The sequence below is a fragment of the Rhincodon typus genome, chromosome 2, assembly GCF_021869965.1.
Source record: "Rhincodon typus isolate 14 chromosome 2, sRhiTyp1.1, whole genome shotgun sequence".
NCBI lineage: Eukaryota > Metazoa > Chordata > Chondrichthyes > Orectolobiformes > Rhincodontidae > Rhincodon > Rhincodon typus.
This window is the reverse complement of record NC_063333.1, coordinates 42,526,001-42,548,082: the sequence shown is the minus strand read 5'-3', so window position 1 is coordinate 42,548,082 and position 22,082 is coordinate 42,526,001. Positions and strand designations below refer to the sequence as shown.

The following is a 22,082-nucleotide window of genomic DNA, read 5'->3' as shown; positions in this document are numbered from 1 at the left end:
TGATACCATTCTTTAGGTTATGTTTTGTGCTGTGAGAAGGAGAATTTAATTCCAGTCACTAGTTATACTTTCTTTTTACAAACTCTAGGCTATGCTATCATTTATCTAGACATTATGATAATAAAAGTTCTTCTTCATTTGTAGGAGGGACAAGGTCTGCTTATGTGACACTGAACTTGAGAAATTCTTTAGGATAAGGAAGCAACAATGTTCTTGATCACTCTGCCAATAGTTAGGGCAAATATTTGCTTTGTAGCTTTGTAGCTTTGTCCCATTGAGGAACACCAGAGGACAACCACAGTGCTATTGCGCTTTAAATTCTGCCTTTAAAACCTTAAACAACTGGTTGTTCAGGGAAATCCCAAGCTTTCTGAGCCAGTCAGGTATTTTGCCTAACACAATGCAGTGCTGAAACCAGCTCAAAAGCAATAATAGTAAAGCTACTCAATGGTTTTACTTTTACAAGTTTACTAGTAATCCACCCCGACAAAAAATAAACTCTAAAAGCAAGTTAAATAGTTAAATTTATACTTCTGCAGGAATGTAGTTTTGTGGCTGCCTTCCATTGTTCACCTCACATTTAATAGTAAAAGCAAAAATTAATACATGCATGCTTGCATAATATCTGACTTGGTTAAAGGAATATCAAAACTGAAATTTTTGAAATGAATAATTAGTTTCCCATCCCTAGGCTAGGTTAGGTATATTGCAAGTGTTGTGAGGCTATGGTATTATGAAAATATCTTCTCAAGTTGCTATCACATAATAAGGCATAATCTCATTAATCTCATTAGTGACTTTGATCCATGTGTATAATGAATTTTCTCATTGCAAAATAAAATTTAAATTGCCCTGACAAACTGCAGAATAATTGGGTAAAACAAAACAAAAGTGTAAATAAACCATGAAAAGAAGTGGGAAAGTTTTGGGATCTTCCATTCTCAGGGTCAATTTTCTGATCATCAAAAGGCAATCATTTATAGGAAATACATGAGCAGCTTCCAATTTTTAAAATAAGATTTCACTTATAGAAAAGAATGATATGCCACCCATATTCTTTGTCCTTCAACAACTCTCGATTCTCTACAAAGCATGAATCCATTCAATAAACTGAATATTTGGAGAGATAACACGTGATAAGATGCAAATGAATGCTTTGTCCTGATGAGCAATCTCTGTGCCATCTTTAATCACTGTTTTTATTTCCCCCATTGAAACATCCTTGGCTTCCTATTTCATAAATGCCACAACAGTCAGTGATTCTCTGAACTTTCCTGTTTCCCCTAACCTCTAATATCCTACATAGTCTTCTGCATTATTGTATTGTTGTATGTTGAAATCAGAAACTATTGTGACTCACATACATTCTTCTCCGGAAAAAATAGAATTTAATTACTTTCTCCCTCTTACATTCCCCTCAACTCCACAGGCTTTAAAAAACGCAAGTTTAGCATCACTTTACCACTGCTACTTAATTTTCCTCGATTGCTTTACAGCTCTCTACATCTCACATAATGAATATGCCTCCACACTGAAGTTCCTGGATATTGTTTGAAGAAACAGGGCCTGCTAGAAATCACAATAATGAGATACCGTTACAGTGCAAATCTTCAGTGTTATTCAGCAATGAACCTGAATTCTCAGGCGATTTTGCCGAACATTTCTAAAAATATTACTTTGAGCTATACAGTCTAATAATTTGCACATTTTAATGTTCTTTTCTAGTGCTTCAAGGTTTACGGTGAAGAAGAAGCACAGCAATTGACTTGGAAAGATGCGAGAGATATTTGCATTAAAAGAGGGGGAAACCTAGCAACAATTCAAAATGCTAAAGAACAAGGTATGCAATAGAATACAGAGGGCTGGACTTTACAAGCCCCTTAGTTCACAACCTGCTGCAGCTAAAATGTCAGGGGTAACGAGGAACAAACCCAGGATTCTGATGGTCACCCCAACGTGATTCAATGGTAAGAGTAGATTTAATTGCTTTAAGGCAACACTTCTGCCCCTTTCTCAGGAGGAAGGTCCATCTTTGAATGCTCCCAGCTAGTCTGAGTGACCACCTGTTCTGTAGTGCCAGTAACACTAACTGTAGCAAATGATGGGCCCACAAGCATTTCCACCCAAGCAAAAAGCTCAGGTCAATCCAAGTTTGGGGGGGTCTTAGTGAGGGTGGGCAGGTTCAAGACACTGGTGAAAGGGCTCAAGGGGTTTCCGTTAGAGTGCACCAAACATGGGGTACCCCCTCCTCCTTACCTAACACCAGATCATTCTGCTCTTGGTGCCAGGCTTCCTGCACGTTATAGGTTTGTCCCACCAGCATCTACACACAAATATGAGTCAATTACAGACAACAGTTATGGGATAAAGCCCTTAAGTGGTCATCAACTTGATACTCCAGGGCTTCAATGGGCCTATGGATGGATGAGCCACCTGTCGTCTCTCTGCGCATTGTAACATTTCTGACAGCTTGGGCACTGTCAGAAAACAGTGATGGTGGACAGGCCCCCTTCTGAATTTTATGTGACCCCAGCTTGAAATCCAGCTCATGCAGTCATTTACTATTGACAAATAGGCCAGTTAGCCCATCGATTTAATTCCTTTTCTCCAACTTCGTAGCCCTTCAAACTGATCTCCTGGAAATGCCCAATGAGTTTAATTTGGAAACCATGAATCATTTCTCCTTCCACCACATTCATGGGCAGCAAGTTCCTGGTCATTACCACTTTCCTTACACAAATGTTCTTCCTTGCACTTCCCCTGCATCTCTTCGTAAAATCTTATATGTGTGTCCCCTTGTCTTTCAGATCCCATCAGATAATGGGAAAAGATTTCCTTTATCTACTTTACCTAAATCTGTCATAACCTTGTAAACATTTTGCAAATTTTTCCTCAATCCCCTTTGCTACAACAAAATTATTCCAGCTTTTTCAACTTAACCTTGTAATTAAAAACCCCATTCCGTAATAATTCTGATAAATCTCCTTTAGGTTTCCTAAGGTTTGGTCACCAGAACTGAATGCTGTACCCCAATGTAGCCGACAGAAGTTTTATGAATGTTCAGTCTAACATCCCTGCTTTTGCATTCAGTGCCTCTTTTTGTGATGCACAAAATTCTATGTGCTTCATTAAATGTTTTCTCAATATGTCCTGACAACAGCAAAAATTTATGTGCATGTACCCCCAGGTCCGTCTGTCTCTGTGCCCTCTTTAGAATTCTGCTATTAAGCAAATATTGTCTCTCCCTATCCCTCCTGCCAAAATGCATCATTTCTCTCTTTTTTATATTCAGCCCCATCTGCCACTTATCTACCCATTCTGCCCTGTGTTCTGTTGCAATTGATGAGTATCATCCTCATTTCTTGCCACTGTTGTAAATTTGGTATAATAAGTAAATCTAATTCCTTAGATTTTCCTACCCTTGATGGAGGTGGAAGCAAAAACCATCAATGATTTCAAAGTAAATTGTTTAGAAATCCTGAAGGTGATAACTTTGAAGGGACAATGGGTTCGATTTGGGAGAATGGGAATGATGGAATTGTTCAGTGGGTAACTGGTATGTACTTGATGGGCCAAATAGCCTGTAGTTGTTAAGATGTCTCATTTGCCAGACCAGGTGACCTATCCACTCAAAACATAGCCAACCAATCCAGTGCTTACTGCTTTTCAATTCTCTCCTTGTTTACTATTTTCATGCTAGTAGAAAAATTTAGGGTTCGCTTTATATTTACAGACATTCTATTCTCATATTCTCTGTTTTCAGCCAAATCTTCCTGTCCGCTTCCTCTCTCAAGTTATTGGATTTGGCTAGGTTCTGTTTGAATAAATCAACCTGAAATGCATCATGTTTTAGTTTTATTAGTCTGTCTCTATCCTGGTTGTCCAAAGCTTTGGTTCCCTCAGCTTTCAACCTTGTTAAAACATGCTGTACTTGATGCATCTCCTCTTTAAAGATTATCCATTGCACCCAGTGATAATTGTGGATAATAATGTTATAAGTTTGGAGTTTCTCCTTGCTCACAGGCTTGCATTTAATTAATCTACTTTCATTATGGAAGCATTTTCACATCCTCTAGAAGCAAGAGTATTTCAGCAATGAACACCAGCCAACATGAAAATTATCTCACAATTTATTATTTAATATATAAATTTAATAACTAGGTGATTGAGGTTTTTACCTCTAGGAAGTATAAGTCTTTCCTTAAATTTTTAGAAGGCTTTGTACAGAAATTAATTAACAAAATTACGATAGAAATACAGTCTTAAAGGAAACATGCAAACCTGAATAGCAATTTGCTTGAAAATCACAAAATAAATGGCAGATAATGTAAATTAATGAGAAATGTAGAAGATTACAATAAAATAATTGTTCCAGTAAGATACACAAGTACTTCAACTTCTAAACAGAAAACCTTCCAGTCGTCAATGGGTTGATAATGGGTTGAGGGTGTAAACTTCTGATTAGCATCAAAATAATGGAGAGGAAAGTCTAGGAGGAACGTTTTTATACACGGTATTGTTTTATCAGGGGAATGCCTTCCAGAATAATGGTGAAGCAGAAATTATAGTTTTTAAAAGTGATGCAGATAAAATATTTGAAAAAGGGGAAATGTGAAAGAAGATGGGGAAGCGCAGCAAAATGAGACAAACCAAATTGTTCTTTGAAGGAACCAGAACAGTAGTGATTGGCTGAGTGGCTTCCTTCTGCACATATTCATAGCTCAAATTTTTATTCCAAGTTCCACAAGTCAGATCTTTTAGAACATTAGTAGATTTATTATATGCATGCTGGAGATGGTTCTTTTGCTAACAACAAATTTGGGATTGGTCTGAAAATCAGTACAAGGCATTTTTCTATGTTAAAGGCATTACAATAATTGCAAATATTAATTTTTTCAGTGCTGAGTGTCCATAATCTCAAATTTAAATCTGTTTTCCTCTGCAGCATTTATTACCATGAAGTTGGAAGGGTTTCCTGTCAATGTTTGGATTGGATTAAATGATATTAATAAAGAGAGTAGATATCTGTGGACTGATGGAAGAGGAGTAAAGTATACTAACTGGGCCAAGGGTTTTCCGACTGGACAAAGGCATACCTATGATGATCCGGTAAATACTAAACACACCCAACATTCTCTGCATGTATTCTCCAGCCTCTTGAGGGGAGGCCATTAGGGCCAAAGAAACAGAAACAGCAGGCAACATTTGTAACTTGAAGAGAAGTGTTTAAAACCAGAACACAACTTACATTAATATTATTGGTCAGTTAAATATTTAACAATGGATGTGGTGAATTTCCTTGCAAAACCCTTGAGAAGTGAATTTGATGTGGAATTAGGGATTATTGGACCACTCGTTTCTTGCCCCAGGATCATTTGCATGGATCAGAAGGATGTTCACACCATTAAGGCCAGGAACTGGGCCACTGGCCTCAAGTGAATGAGAATGGTGGTATTGCAATGAGGCTTCATTGGGATGGGATTGTCAGCATTGAAAGAAATCAAACACAAAAGAATTAATTTGTTTTTTGACAATGTCCATTCTGTATTCAACTAAGGGGTTGTTTAGCTCAGTTGGCTACATGGTTGGTTGTAATGCAGGGTGATGCCAACACTGCAGGTTCAATTCCCTCACTGCTGAGGTGACTATAAAGGACTCTCCTTCCTGAACCCCTCTCCTTTCCTGAGGCTTGATAGCCCTCTGGTTAAACCAGTCATCTCTCCGCAAAGAGAGAGCAGCCCTAAGGTCTGATAAAACTATGGCAACTTTACCTTATTGCAACTGCAATTCTTTGTATTGCAATTGAATTCAGGGGCAAAGCCTTAAATACCTGTTTCCTTGGACACTGCATGGGTCCCTTGTATACTGGGAGAAGTGTAATGCTATTACGGGGATTACAACATTGAATGTGACTTTTGCCTTTGCAACTAATCACCCATTTGTAGGTAACACATTTCATATAACTACTTCTTGCAAGTGAACTTCACCACCAGGAGTGAAAAATTAAAACATTAATCTTTAATATCTCACAACTCCACTTTTTTACCTTGTCACGTCCTTCAGCACCAGCACCTATTGTCTCCCAAAACTGTTTATGAATGTCATTATGAACATAAAGAACATAGAAAATAAGAGCAAGAACAAATCATTTGGCCCTTCACACCTGCCTAGCATTCACTTCTTTAGGTTTCTCTAATACTTTATTTTGTGTTTAAAAAAAGTCTGTATGACTAATAAGGAGTTCTTTGACATTTTGTCCCTTATTCCATCTGTGATGCTCCCAGGGCACATTATCAGTTAAGTTTTGTCTGACATTCATGGCTTAATTATGAACTTTCATTTGTAACTTTTGAAGAAGTGCTGGTCTCCTACTCATTCCTGACATTTGCTTTGTTTTTATTATATGGGCAACTGACTGTGTCACTGTGAGTGTGAATACAAAGAAAGATGTTGGATCTTGGAAAGATGACTATTGTGACTTTAAAAGAGGCTTTATCTGCCAAAAGTACAAAGGTGAGCATTAGGTTGCTGTTTGTTTGACATTTCGGGACATGTTATTAATAACTTCAATCGGTTCAATTTTATGATACATTGGCTAAGTGTCCATTATGGTAAGATTCATAGAGGATTTCTGTCCATGGACCTGGTGAGATTTCTCAGACTATTCTCTGCAAACCTCCTCATTATCTATAAGCCCTACCTCTATACATCCCACCTGTCCTCTCTTCCCTCTCACCAGAGACAGAAGTTATTACTGGGAACTCATTGGATTCATGGAGCTACACTATTTCTGAAGGCTAATGTGCACCAGGTCAAACACTGACACCCAGGAGATGTCTTTCACTGTGCACATAGTGTGGGGAAATCAAACCCAAATGATCCTCAGGGCATATAGTTGGCACAACCAGCACTTGATTGCAAATACAAGGGCATATTCATAGGTTTATTGATATTTACGATCTGAGGCACTGAGTTATCCTATCCTTATTGTCATTCATCTTAGAAACATGTTTAAAGGATGCTAGCCTTGCCCCAGTGCACACCGTAGCCCAACATCTCTCATTATTCAATTTAGAACCACCACATACTGGAAAACCTTCAAACGGTTGAAAGCACTAAATATTATTTGGTAACAGCAAAAGGAAACAAAATTTTAAAAGCTGCGTTTGTTTTTGAGAATATATAGGAGTTATTTGCCTTTTGACCACCCACAACTTTAAAGTCAATGAGTGAACCCTGCAGCCCAATGGTATCAATGTGGATTTCACAAGCTTCAAAATCTCCCCTCCCCCTACTGCATCCCAAAACCAGCCCAGCTCATCCCCGCCTCCCTAACCTGTCCTTCCTCCCACCTATCCCCTCCTCCCACCTCAAGTCCCACCCCCATCTCCTACCGACTAACCTCATCCCGCCCCCTTGACCTGTCCGTCTTCCCTGGACTGACCTATCCCCTCCCTAACTCCCCACCTACATTCACCTTTACTGGCTCCATCCCAGCATCTTCGACCTGTTTGTTTCCTCTCCACCTATCCTCTCCTCTATCCATCTTCTATCCGCCTCCCACTCTCTCCCTATTTATTTCAGAACCCCCTTCCCCTCCCCCTTTTCTGATGAAGGATCTCGGCCCGAAACGTCAGCCTTTCTGCTCCTATGATGCTGCTTGGCCTGCTGTATTCATCCAGCCCTGCACCTTGTTGTCTCTGAGTGATCACTGCACCCAGCTATCACCTATGAGAACCGGCTATCATTTGAGCCCATTCTGGCTGATTGTGATTGACACTCCACCACTTTATAGTGTTGAAGCTGATGTTCCTCCTGCTCAATGTCTTCATCTTCCTCCTCAGAACACTGCTGTTGCTCTCCTAGCACTTAACAGTTCAACAGATCCCCTCTTTGCTTGGTCCAGTTGTTCAGAGCAAGACAAGTTATGATTGTGCAGCACACTCTGCATGGAGTCAACAATGGCTTTGTTTGAAGAATAGGCTGCATTGTATCTACTCAGTCAGGGCAGGGGCAGGGTGGGTAGGGCATGGGATTACATAATAGAGCCATCAGCCATGGTTGCAGAGGATAGCGCTTGTCTCCCAGTAACTATCCTTGTAAGGCCTTTGAAATGAAAGTTCTCAAGGATACAGGTACCCTGGCATCAAGGCATCTTTTCCTTCTCTGTTCACAAAGTTAATAGTGTTATCTTATGGTGTGTGTACAGTCTATTACACACGCCACCTGAGGCAAACCTCCTGTGTTTCCAACGCCTACAGGCCTGGTTACAGCACTGACCTTGCCACAGGGAAATGAAATGAAGCAATGTGGTCTGGCAGAAAGGGCAATGGTAACAGCCATGATATATTTGTGGGTGAAGGGTTCTAAGATCCCACACAAGGCCCAGTCTGGTAATCAAGGGGCCATCCCAAATCTCCCAATCCCTATATTCTGTTGATCCTATCCTATCCTATCGAACCTGTTAGTTCTGAGTTTCCACACTCGAATAAAAACAAAATATTCCGATTCTGGAAATCTGAAACAAACCCTGAAGGTACTGGAGAAACCCAATAGATTTAGCAACATCTGTAGAGAGAGAAACAGAGATAACATTTCAAGTCCAGTAAAACACTTCTTCCTCTGTAAGCCCCACCTACATCGCAGCATGCTGTTTCCAGTCCTTAGAAGTGACTTGCCCAACTTTCCTACCACAGCATTGGTCCCTGATAACACCCCCTGAATCTGTAGCTTGACCAGCTCGAATGGACAGGCCCTGATGACTGACTTGTACCCCTTAGTGATATCTGTGCAGCTTTCCATCTGATTTACCAAAACTCCCCGGACTTGTTGCACTGAACCTGCAGGACTGACCGTGATTTTATCCCCAGGCTCAAGTGATACAGAGCCCCTGACTCTAAATGCTGCAAGTGGCAGTCTAACCATTTCCAAGTCCATGCACAGATACTGGATACTGACCTTGATGTACTGCAACTGGACCCTTTGACTAAAGGCTGTCTCCCCTGCCCAGACTGAAGACTACTTCCCTTATGCCCATCTGTTTACTGAATATGCAACTGCGCACATGCTCCAGATATGAGCTTGACAGAGACTGGTGCCACACAGTAACATGCCCACTATTATGGCTGATGCCTGCTGAGCACCATGCCATGATCCCTGGTTTTGTGTTTGTACTACAAAGGCAAGGCAAGAAAGGTCAGGTCAGTCAGAGATGTCAGTTCGAGGGAGTGCAATGAGATCAGGGGAGGGACTCTGAAGGAAGCAAACACAAGAGGAGTTGATGATTATGCATGAGCAGGAGAGGTGGTGAGGTGTCCCCAGTGAGTTAATAGGAAGTGCAGAAGACAGGAAAGGCCAGTAAATTGAGGGATGTTTTAGGTGAGAGCTATTAAACAAATATGTTACATGCAATAGTGAGAGTTGTAATCCATGGGTCTTGTGTGGAGTGGCAGTTTTAGAGTAAGTGGCCCTGTCAGTATGAGATAGCAGAGAGAAGATGGTGGAACTTACCCTTGCAGAGTGCAGAGGTCATTGACCTTCTTTCTTTGCTACTGGGTGGCCACTTCACTCAGGACACAGCTCTGACCCAGGCTGCAATTTGAATCCAGCCAACCTTGATATGATAGCGTGATCTCCTGTGGACATCTCCTGGGAAAAGGACTGCTGTCTTCTCCACCACCTCATCGACCAAGATTCAAAGTTTGTGTTCACCCAAAGAGGAGACAGCGTTTTTGTTCCTCTGGGCCAAGTGCTGAATGTAGTGTCTGAAATGTCGCAGTGTGAGGGATCCTTCCTTGATTCCAGCATTTGAACTGCTGGGGTTTGAGTATGGTGCCAGTGATGGGAAAGCCACAAGTCCCAGCAATGGTGAAGGCTTCTGTCTCTCCAGTCACACCATTCCTGTAATTGCTGTCCTGGAGTCCCATTACATAATTAGTGAGGTGTTGGATGGAAGACAGAATGATAAAAGTCACTGTAAGCCATGGTGGCCTGTGAGTCTTATTTGACAAAACAGGATAACTGAAAATCTGCCCATGGACAAGGAACCTATTGGTATTGGTCAAGACTGACTGCTGACAGTGTAGACTCAAAACATTAACCTCATCATCTCGGTTCCTAAATGCCTAACAACTCATTATAAATTTACTGAAACACTCCCTGGCCCAGGTGACCAAACTGAATGTTACTTTGATATTGTGAAGAAGCAAAAAGTGACCTTTCGAAATGTGAATGGAATTAACAAAGCAGACTATGATTCCTTCCACAGATCGTGCTTTAATGTTAGGGTCCACAACAACCAATGTACCATCAAACTATATTAAGTATGCCAACAGTTCATACAAAATAATTACCGTCAAGCTGAAATGGCGAGATGCTTGTAAAGTTTGTGAGGCAGAAGGTGCCCAGCTTGTCAGTATCATAAATGGCTTTGAACATTCCTTCCTAATATTGGAAGCTACTAAATCTGGAGAGAAACTGTGGATTGGATTAAATGGCAATGAGGTAAGGAACAAACACTTACAGTGTAAGCTGATGAAAAATATTAAATGCATTGTACTTCAAAAATAATAATTTCTGCTAACACATTGTACCATACTTTCAATTATATTTGATGAAAATACATATCCAATTGAAACTTGAAAATGTAACAATTTGGCATAATTCTTGGCAATGGATGAGAAACTGAGTGAGGTATGGAAAATAATGAGTCAGGTCTAGGCATGAAACGTCAGCCTTCCTGTTCCTATGATGCTGCTTGGCCTGCTGTGTTCATCCAGCTCTACACCTTGTTATCTCAGTGTGTATAAGGGATGTTGTTTTGGCCTGGAAAACTACTGAATGCAGTCTTATGACTGCACTATTTCTTATTTCCTTAATTGGTGTGGAACCAAATTCAAAATCAAGTAATCAAATTTTACTGATGACCCTAAAGTAGAAGAAGCAATGGGAAGAGTTAGAAAGTACAGACTAAAATGGGAGCAGATCAAGACAGATGAACTTTATCGTGGACCATTGCAGCAAAGTACTGCTTGTAGGAGAAAACACACACAAGTTCTATGAATAGTTTGGTATGAAATAAGGATGAAGTTGTAGGAGTTACATGAGTCTTCACGGGTTTGATACCAGGAATATCCAACAATAGCAGAGTAGTATTCTGCGATGCCAGTACAAAGTTGAGCTATGGAGCTAAGGTTGCCAAAAATAAGTAAGTGAAATTCATGATTAACTGTAAAATGCTCTAATTAGAGCCCAATTGTTCTATTCTCTAAACCCAAGGGAGTGAACAGCAAAACATTCAGAGAATACATGAGGAAAATTGTTTTGTGCAGTGAGATTTTATGATCTGGAATATGTTTCCTAATAGGGTAATAGAAGCAGATTTAACTTTCAAAAGACATTGGATCAATGTTTGAAGGGGAAATATTTGCAGGAATATGGGAAGCAACATAGGAGAGAAACTAATTGGATAGTCCTTTCAAAGTTCTATCAAAGGACAATGGGCTGAATAGCATCTCTGCCTGCTGCAGTGTTTTCTAATATTCTTTGAGATGTTCAAGAACTGGAAGCAGTTTAGAGAAGCGCCATAAGTCTCATGCCTTGATTCAGACGCAAGAGTTATAAGAAAGAGAATTGCTCTCAAAGTGATATCTAAAATAGAAATGATTGTATGAAATATATGAAGAGTATTGTATTAATTGTGGAATTAGGACAAATGACCCCGAGCGTAATATGTAAACAAAATGCACATGTTGTTGTTTGTGTACAGAATTGTCAACATTTGAAATGGGCTCCAGACAAATTTTCTCTGCATTTAAGAAATAATTAGGCAATGAATTTTTCCATGGGGGTCTGCCACTCATTTTCCACACAGTGGGGGAAGAGACAAATTTCTTTTCCCTTAATTTTGTACTTCAGTGTTTAATTATTTTGTAGGAAAATGTTTCAACAGGTAGGAGTAAAGAAATAAAGCAAAAATGCATAGAGGTTGGATGACACCTGGGGAACAAGTCAGGATAAATAGTTTGAAGGACAGTGGAAAGTGCTGTTGACCGATGGGACAGTCCTGGTTCCACTTTTGTTCTCATTGCTTATTTGTGATTTGGGAATGCATCATATTGAAACTTGTCTGAGAACGTTAGGATATGGGATCTGACAAAAGAAGAGGAGGACAAAAGTTAGAGGAATGTGCAGACAGGTGGCAGATGTAGTTTAATACAGAGTAAGCATTAAGAATCAAAGTGTGCACTCAATGGCAAGATGTCAAAATGCTATAAATGGACAGGACTTTGGGTTAATTTCCTAAATATTCCAACTGAGGTTGATAAACCTATAGTGCTGAATTGTCTCAGTCCATTGATGACAGTCTGGGACGCTGGCAAAGCAGCTCAGGGAGACACCAGGAATGTTGTCTGAAACCTTTCTGTTGCCTTATCACATTGCCAATGAGGGAGAGATGTGGTGCCTATCCTCCTAGTTGTCAACTGAACCACTTACGTGGCTTATGAATGACCCACTTCTGCCATATAGGAAAATTTCCAGGTAAATCACAGTGGCGTTCCAGTGGCTTCTAGAATTGGGAGACTCCATGATGGGCACTCCATTGCCCATCAATGAGACCTGGTGTCAATTGTGGTCCTTGTGGCAATGGTACTGCTCATGCTCCATAGACCCCTCCATTTCGATCTCCACTGACTAGTCTTTGAAGTCAATCGACAGTTGAGGTGCCTTTTCTTTGGAGTTTCGATATCAGCATTGACCACCACTGATAGTACCTCTCCTAAAGCTTATTACCTGAGCTCTTCTGGGCGTAGACCAATTGGATAACAACCCTGATCACAGTACCTTAACTTGCAACTGCCAACATTGTGTCACTTTGGGGTTCACCACCCCTTAAAACAGTGTCAATTCCTGTTTACAGCCACAGCAGCAGCAGAACTAGCATCAAGTAGCGATGATTAATTCACTCGCAGAGTATATAGATTATTAAACCATACTGTAATTCTCAGCAGTAATGTCTGAAAAGGAAGAACGCACAGGGCTATTTTTGATTTTGTACTGCAATTTTGGACGCATTTTGATTGAAATGATATCGGAAAAATTTTAGGTGCTTTCTTTAATTTGCCCTGAAAAATATATTTGCCAATGTGGATATTTGTGATTCCTTATTCTGGGAGTGATCCACTCTATTTTAATAACCCAGCAGCAAATTTTTGTGTGTTCAGAAATTAAGTATGTTATTCTATTTCTCACACAGTTGCCATTGGAGATTAACAAAAATGTAACATGTCAGTCCAATAACTAACCATAGTTATTGTAACATGTCAGTCCAATAATTTCAATGCACATGCAACAAAAAAGTACAGATTAAGACAAAACGGCAATCATAAAAATGGACATTAACTCAGTCTCTATTCAATGCAGGGCTGATGGATCACAATGAAGTTGATACTTTGTCAGGAGTGTTCTTGAAGTTGATCAGCCTTGAGATGGATTTCTCAGTCAATCTTGAACAAGTTAGAGGAGAGAATCTTTTATTTTCTTTCCTTTAAGACAAAACCTCTCTCTTTCTAGTGGAATTCTTTTGAAAGTTAGTTTGACCTCTGCTAATATCGCTTTTATCAGGAAACAAAGATGGCCACCTTATCATGACCTCTCAAGAAATATTGAGCCACTGTCCAAATGAGGTACTGAGGTAATCCAATAAACAGTCTGGATTGCAGCCCCCCACTCCTTGTGATTTCAGTCGGCCATTGATTTAGAAAGGCAAACCAACATATTACAATAAAGGGAGATAACAAGGTATAGAGCTGGATGAACACAGCAGGCCAAGCAGAATCAGATGAGCAGGAAGGCTGACGTTTCAGGCCTAGACCCTTCTTCAGAAATGGGGGAGGGGAAGGGGGTTCTGAAATAAATAGGGAGAGGAGGGAGGCAGATGGAAGATGGATAAAGGAGAAGATAGGTGGAGAGGAGACAGACAGGTCAAAGAGGTGGGGATGGAGCCAGTAAAGGTGAGTGTAGGTGGGGAGTTAGGGAGGGGATAGGTCAGTCCAGGGAGGACGGACAGGTCAAGGGGGCGGGATAAGGTTAGTAGGTAGGAGATGGGGGTGGGGCTTGAGGTGGGAGGAGGGGATAGGTGGGAGGTAGGACAGGTTAGGGAGGCGGGGACGAGCTGGGCTGGTTTTGGGATGCAGTAGGGGGAGGGGAGATTTTGGAGCTTGTGAAGTCTACATTGATACCATTGGGCTGCAGGGTTCCCAAGCGGAATATGAGTTTCTGTTCCTGCAACCTTCGGGTGGCATCGTTGTGGCACTGCAGGAGGCCCAGGATGGACATGTCGTCTGAGGAATGGGAGGGGGAGTTGAAATGGTTCGCGACTGGGAGGTGCAGTTGTTTAGTGCGAACTGAGTGTTCTGCAAAGCGGTCCCCGAGTCTCCGCTTGGTTTCCCCGATGTAGAGGAGGCCACAACGGATACAGCGGATGCAGTATACCACATTAGCAGATATGCAGGTGAACATCTGCTTGATGTGGAAAGTCTTCTTGGGGCCTGGGATGGGGGTGAGGGGGGAGGTGTAGGGGCAGATGTAGCACTTTCTGCGGTTGCGGAAAAGTGCCGGGTGTGGTGGGGCTGGAGAGGAGTGTGGAGCGGACAAGGGAGTCACGGAGAGAGTGGTCCCACCGGAAAGCAGATAAGGGTGGGGAGGGAAAAATGTCTTTGGTGGTGGGGTCGAATTGCAGATGACGGAAGTGTCGGAGGATGATGCGTTGGATCCGGAGGTTGGTGGGGTGGTACGTGAGGACGAGGGGGATTCTGTTTTGGTTGTTATTGTGGGGAGGGGGTGTGAGGAATGAGTTGTGGGAAATGCGGGAGACACGGTCGAGGGCGTTCTCGACCACTGAGGGGGGGACATTGCAGTCCTTGAAAAATGAGGACATCTGAAATGTACAGGGGTTGAATGCCTCATCCTGGGAGCAGATGCGGCGGAGGTGAAGGAATTGGGAATAGGGGATGGCATTTTTGCAGGAAGGTGGGTGGGAGGAGGTGTATTCTAGGTAGCTGTGGGAGTCAGTGGGCTTGAAATGGATATCAGTTTCTAGGTGGTTGCCAGTTAGGTGGAGATAATTTCGGTGGGGCAGGAGCAGGCGGAGACAATGGGTCAACCAGGGCAGTCAGGTTTGTGGATTTTGGGAAGGATTTTTCCTACTATCTCTGTATTACAATAAAGGTGTTAACTCATTTGATTTACCTTTTGGCTTGACCAATAATAAGTCACATCAGAGAAAAACAATCCTCTTTGTTGTCTCAAGAGATGAAATTGTTTTCTAAACCACAATTTTCAATCTTTTGAAATGTAACATTTAGGATATACCTTTCAAGATTTATAATCCCGGAGTGACAATATTGAAAGAATATAAAACATAGATTCAGCAAGATGATGCATGGGATTGGAAGCAATATGCGTGAGGGATTTTTAAAGATTACTTTGCGAGTTTGAGATGCAGATGGTGTCAAGAAATATTATCGCCTTTGCTGCTTTTATTGACTCATTCAGAAGATGTGGGATTCACTGGCTGGACCAGCATCTATTGCACATCCCTATTTGCCCTCGTTAGTCAATAAAACTGCAGCTCTTAATTTCATTAGTAGAAATGATTAAGGAGAATAATGCAATATTTTAAAACAGAAATATTTTTAGACTTCAGGACAGTACAGATGGATAGACGGTTGGAGACTGCGCTTTTCTAAATGGGATGTGGATGAGCCCAAGATCAATGATGGGTGTGTCTTCATGAATCCAGATGGAAAATGGATAACTTCAAACTGTGACAATGAATATTATGCTGTTTGTAAAAAGTCTTCTGGTAAGAAACATTCAGCTCACAATACCTCATGATAGTTGTGATAAACATGCTTTTTACTTGAGGTTTTAATGGTATTAAAATAATAACTTAGCAACACAAATTATTTTTCATTTATTTATAAAGCAGTCAGAGTTCAAACGATGTTAATAAAGGGAATATCAACATCAGTAAAGAAAAATATGTAGCATTGCTTTAGTTTGTGTTTGTAGCTTCTAGAGCATATTGTTCTAAAATTTACTTCGTTATAACCTATGGGCCCATCTTTCTCCAGATGCCTAAGTTGTGGTCAAGGCAGGGTTTTTAAGTGTCAATGCTGATTTGGCCTGCCCTTAATATATGATGCCATCTTTATAGACGAGTTGTAATAGTAGGAATGGCTTTCCCAGATGGATTCAAATAACTGGTTTTGAAATGAGCAGTAAATTATGGAATAGTCTGTGTGGATTTCAAAAGGAAGTATCACGGTGGACCTTTGAAGAGTTAACAGACAGCATTGGTAATATATTACATATAACTTACATGGATTTTAAAAAAAGGCCTTCAATTAGATAACCCATAACAGATCAATAAGTAAAGTCAGAGAATGTGAAATCAGGAGAAAAATGGTAGAATGGATTGCTGACTGGCAGAGAGTGAGAATAAAGACAAGTTGTTCAGAGTACCAGAGGTAGGAAGTAGTTTTCACCAGGATTGTAGTTGGGACTAAAGTTCACAATTTCCGTACAAATTTTGACTTGTAATCAAAACCACAATTTCAAAATTTGCAAATGACAATTGTGTAGTCAAAACTAAGGAGAAATGTCACAAATTACAAGAAGGCAAATGCAGAGTAGCAAACAATTGACAAATTAAGTTCAACCTAGATAAATGTGAGGTAGAGATAGCAGGAACTACAGATGCTGGAGAATCTGAGATAACAAGGTGTAGAGCTGGATGAACACAGCAGGCCAAGCAGCATCATAGGAGCAGGAAGGCTGACGTTTCGGGCCTAGTCCCTTCTTCAGAAAATGGGGGAGGGGGAAGGGAGCTCTGAAATAAATAGAAAGAGGAGGGGTGGGGCTGGGGAAGGTAGGTGGGATGCCTCCAGCTCCACACTGTTGTCTCCGACTCCAGCATCGGCAGTTCTTACTATCTCTGAGAAAGTTATGCTGAATCTTTATCGAGCCTTTCTTAGACCACACTTGACGTAGCAGTTCTGGCTGCCATTGAAATAACTCCACCGAGGCGGATATCCCATCACCAAGTTACCTACAGTTTGCAGCCGTGTGATGTTGGCTCATGCCCAGGTCTGGAAGGCGCTGCAGGAAAATGCACAGTAAAGGAGAAAGACTAAGAAAGTGGTAACTTGTACCTGCACCGAGGTTCGAACAGCCTCACAATGTGACCTGTCCTTCTCGGATTCTAATGCTAATGCGCGACCGGAGACCAAGAAGACCTGAACGCGCAAATGTGCACCACAGTGAATCCAGCGCGGGCCAGAGCAACGGCAACAGATGGTGAGGTGCGTCAGACAATCAACAGTGGAGTGAGAGGGCCAAGTCCTGTGGTGGAGCGGACTGAAGGGGCAGTGTCCCATGGAGCAGAGCGAGGAGGCAGTGTCCTGTGGCGGAGCGGACTGAGGGGGCAGTATCCTGTGGTGGAGCGGACTGAGGGGGCAGTGTCCTGTGGTGGAGCGGACGGAAGGAGCCGTGTCCTGTGGTGGAGCAGACTGAGGGGGCAGTGTCCCATGGCGGAGCAGACTGAGGGGGCAGTGTCCCATGGAGCGGACTGAAGGGGCAGTGTCCTGTGGTGGAGCGGACGGAGGGGGCAGTGTCCTGTGGCGGTGCGGACTGAGGGGGCAGTGTCCTGTGGCGGAGCGGACTGAGGGGGCAGTGTCCTGTGGGGGAGCGGACTGAGGGGGCAGTGTCCTGTGGTGGAGCGGAGCGAGGGGGCAGTGTCCTGTGGTGGAGCGGACTGAGGGGGCAGTGTCCTGTGGTGGAGCAGACTGAGGGGGCAGGGGCAATTCCAGGAGCGGTAGTGCAATAAACTACCCAGCCTTCAGGACAACATTGACCACAACGCCACACAACTCTGTCATGGCAACCTCTGTAAGACATGTCAGACCTTTGACATGGACACTACCATCACACATGGGAACACCACCCACCACATACACAGCAGATACTCATGTGACTCAGCCAACGTTGTCTATCTCAAATGCTGCAGGGAAGGATGCCCTGCGCAAGGTTTATTGATGAGACCATGGAGATGCTACGACAATGGATGAATGGACACCATGCAACTTTCTCCAGACAGTGGTGTTCCCTCCCAGTCAGGGAACACTTCAGGGGTCAGGGGCATTCAGCCTCCAATCCTCGGGTGAGCATCCTCCTAGGTGGACTTCGAGATAGATGCACAACAACGCAAAATCACTGAGCAGAGGCTGATAGCCAAGTTCCATACCCATGAGGGCGGCCTCAATCATGATCTTGGATTCATGTTACACTAGATGTGACCCTACCACATTATATACTCCCACACACACTCTCACACTCTCTCACACAAACACACTCACACTCTCTCACACAAACACACTCATACACTCACACACTCTCTCAAAAAAACACACTCACATACTCTCACAAAAACACACACACACACACACTCGCAAAAAATGCACTCACACACTCTCTCACACAAACACACTCACACACTCTCTAAACAAACACACACACTCACGCACTCTCTCACAAAAACACACTCACACATACAGACACACTCTCTCACAAAAACACACTCACACACTCTCTCACACAAACACACTCACAAACTCACACACTGTCTCACAAGAACACACACACACTCTCACAAAAACACACTCACACACACTCTCTCTCTCACACAAACACACTGTCACATTCTCTCACACAAACACACTCACACTCTCTCACACAAACACACACACACTCATACACACTCTCTCACACAAACACACACACACTTTCTTACACAAACACACACACACTCACACATACACACACTCTCTCTCACACAAACACATTTACACACACACACTCTCTCACAAAAACACACTCACACATACACACTCTATCTCAAAAACACACACATTCACACACTCTCTCACAAAAACACACTCATACACTCTCTCACAAAAACACAATCACACATACTCTCTCACTCATACTCACACACTCTCTCACACAAACACACTCACACACTCTCACGGACACACACAGAATACACACACACTCGCACGCACACACACACACACACACACACACACATACACACACACACACTCGCACGCGCGCACACACGCACACACACATACTCACATGCACGCGCGCGTGTGCGCACACACACACACACACACACACACACACACACGGACACACACGGACACACACTGACACACACACAGAGACACAGACACACACTTGAATTATTTTATCCAAGATGTTTGTGTAGTTGCAGATACATTCTGTTTTACTCAAAAAAGACCTGACCCCAGTTTAAAACATAGACAGATTCTAAGCAAGACCTCATACCTAAAATGCATTGTCTGACGTGAGATGTCACTTCTTGTATACATTGATAAAACTTTTATTTATCTCAGGTCAATAACTTGAGAGGAATCTGGATTTTGCATTTTAATCAGTAGTCTCCTTCCTAACTGACTAAACATTCAACAAGGGGCAGCCAGTTTTAAGGTTGTTACCTTTCTCCTTATAAATTCCGTGTCTTATACCCTCTCTCTCACACTATGCCTGAGGAATGAACTGAGATCTGAAAGCTTATGTTTTCAAATAAACTTGTTGGACTATAACCTGTTGTTGTGTGATTTTAAACTTTGAACAAATATAGGAAAGCAGATGGATGTGTACAATTGTATCAGCAGCCAAAGCAAATAATACATCAACTAACCTATATGTAGTTCATGATCTCTTTAAATAGGTGGGGTGTTGGTAGGGTATGTTATGTAAATTATGGCACAGCATAGGCCGCAGCTTGCTGTTCTGTTACTCGCATCAAATTAACATTGCACGTTGATTACTATCAGTATCTGACTGCACTGAATGATGCCAAAGTCACTAGGTGCTTGAGCCAATGCCCTCTACCAAGTCAGCATCCAACATTTTCTCATTAGCAGTGTGCATGTGCATCTTAGAGACCATTTCCAAACGTTAGGCGACATAGTAACTGTTGTATGTACTGTGGAACTCACCACCACCTGTTCATTGTTGGGATAGACTGCTGCCTTATTCCTCCTTTCTAAATATTTTTAATCACCCACTTCAGACGTGCTGTGATACACCTCTGGAACACATGGGACTTAGAATCATAGAGTCATAGAGATATACAGCACAGAAACAGATTCTTCGATCTAACTTGTCCATACCGTCCAGATATCCTAAATAGATCTAGCCCCATTTGCCAACATTTGGCTCATAACCTTCTAAACCCTTCCTATTCATATACCCGAACAGATGCCTTTTAAATGTTGTAATTGTACCAGCCTCCACCACTTCCTCTGGCAGCTCCTTCTATGCATGCACCACCCTCCGCATGAAAAAGTTACCCCTTGGGTTCCTTCAAAATCTTTCCCCTCTAACTGTAAACCTACGCCCTCTGGTTCTGGACTCCCCTACCCTGCAGAAAAGACTTTGTCTATAAACCCTAGCCGTGCCCCTCATGATTTTATAAACTTGGGGGCGGCACGGTGGCACAGTGGTTAGCACTGCTGCCTCACAGCGCCAGGGACCCGGGTTTGATTCCAGCCTCGGGCAACTGTCTGTGAGGAGTTTGCACATTCTCTCCGTGTCTACTTGGGTCTCCTCCGGGTGCTCCAGTTTCCTCCCACAGTCCAAAGATGTGCAGGTTAGGTGGGTTGGCCATGCTAAATTGCCCATAGTGTTCAATGAGGTGTGGATTAGGTGGGTTATGGGGGATGGGTCTGGGTGGGATGCTCTGAGGTTCGATGTGGACTTGTTGGGCCAAAGGGCCTGTTTCCACACTGTAGGGATTCTATTCTGTGATAAGGTCACCCCTCAGCATCTCCACTCCAGGGAAAATAGCCCCAGCCTATTCATCCTCTCCCTATAGCTCAAACCCTATCAATATCCTTGTAAATCTGTTCTGAACCTGCTCAAATTTCACAACACCTTGAACTCAGGTCTTCTGGCTCTGAGATAGCAACACTACCCCTGCACCATAAAAGCCCCAACTCTCCATTTTAAACTGAGACTAAGGATCTATTTAGTTAATAGTGATAGAGGATGAGCCACAAGTGAGTCTTAATGATTGATTGATTTATTGTCATGTGTACCGAAGTACAGTGAAAAGCTTTGTTTATGAGCAGTGCAGGCAGATCATGGTTAGCAAGGACATTGAGATCAAAAAGACTTGGATAGAGGTATACAGGTTACATTGCACAGGGTGTGTGCTAGGCGAGATCAATGTTGGTGAGATCAGCATTGTTTGCATCAGTTTAATAACTACTTGTCTTAACAACAGAATTTATTGCATAAAAGCAATAGTTATGTGTTATACATACTGAGTAAGACCATCTGGAGACAATGATGAAAGAGCTGTCTTCACCAGGATTTTGAACCGAGCTCCTCAACTCTCCACCATAACAGTATATCATCATTAGATTGGAGCTTAATGCAATGTCCAACATTCACCCTTTCAGAAACATTATCTTATACAAACACCTAAAAAGCAATCAATACAGATCTAATATCGCTCCTGTCATGTGTCCCTTGTCATACTGAGGCTGAGGCAAAATTGAATGTTGATTCAAAAAATTGTAGTCTTTCATGGATGTCCTAGTTAAAGCACAGCAATGGTAGAACCTTAATAGAGCATTTGCCCATCCTTTCAAATGGCAATTGGTGCATGTTATGAAATTTAAAGGGGTGGGAAGGAAGAGGAGATTTTCTTTTTAAATACGAGTAAAACACAATTGATTACTTTCTTTAACCGACATCACCATCAGATAAGACTAGCCAGCAGGAAACATTTGTCTTCTTTCTTGTCAGTGCAACCGCCTGCTGATCCACCTCAGCTCCCTGGAAAATGCCCAGAAACAACGCTGTCCAAATCTTGGATTCCATTCCATGGCCATTGCTATTTATTTGAAGCAGCAATTAAAAGAAACTGGGCCTCTGCCAGTCTTGAATGCATTCGCCTTGGTAAGTACTTTGTTCAAGGTCGA

General features: G+C 42.2%; 1 protein-coding gene across 1 annotated transcript in view; it reads left to right on the top strand.

Annotated features, from left to right (window-relative positions):
• The window catches only part of mrc1a (mannose receptor, C type 1a), a 134,725-nt gene that overhangs the window by 93,637 nt on the left and 19,006 nt on the right, over positions 1 to 22,082 (top strand). The window contains exons 21-26 of the mRNA XM_048610831.1: positions 1,726 to 1,840; positions 4,946 to 5,109; positions 6,408 to 6,513; positions 10,268 to 10,503; positions 15,700 to 15,865; positions 21,907 to 22,059. Coding sequence (XP_048466788.1) covers positions 1,726 to 1,840; positions 4,946 to 5,109; positions 6,408 to 6,513; positions 10,268 to 10,503; positions 15,700 to 15,865; positions 21,907 to 22,059 — 940 coding nt within the window. The remainder of the gene's footprint in view (positions 1 to 1,725; positions 1,841 to 4,945; positions 5,110 to 6,407; positions 6,514 to 10,267; positions 10,504 to 15,699; positions 15,866 to 21,906; positions 22,060 to 22,082) is intronic.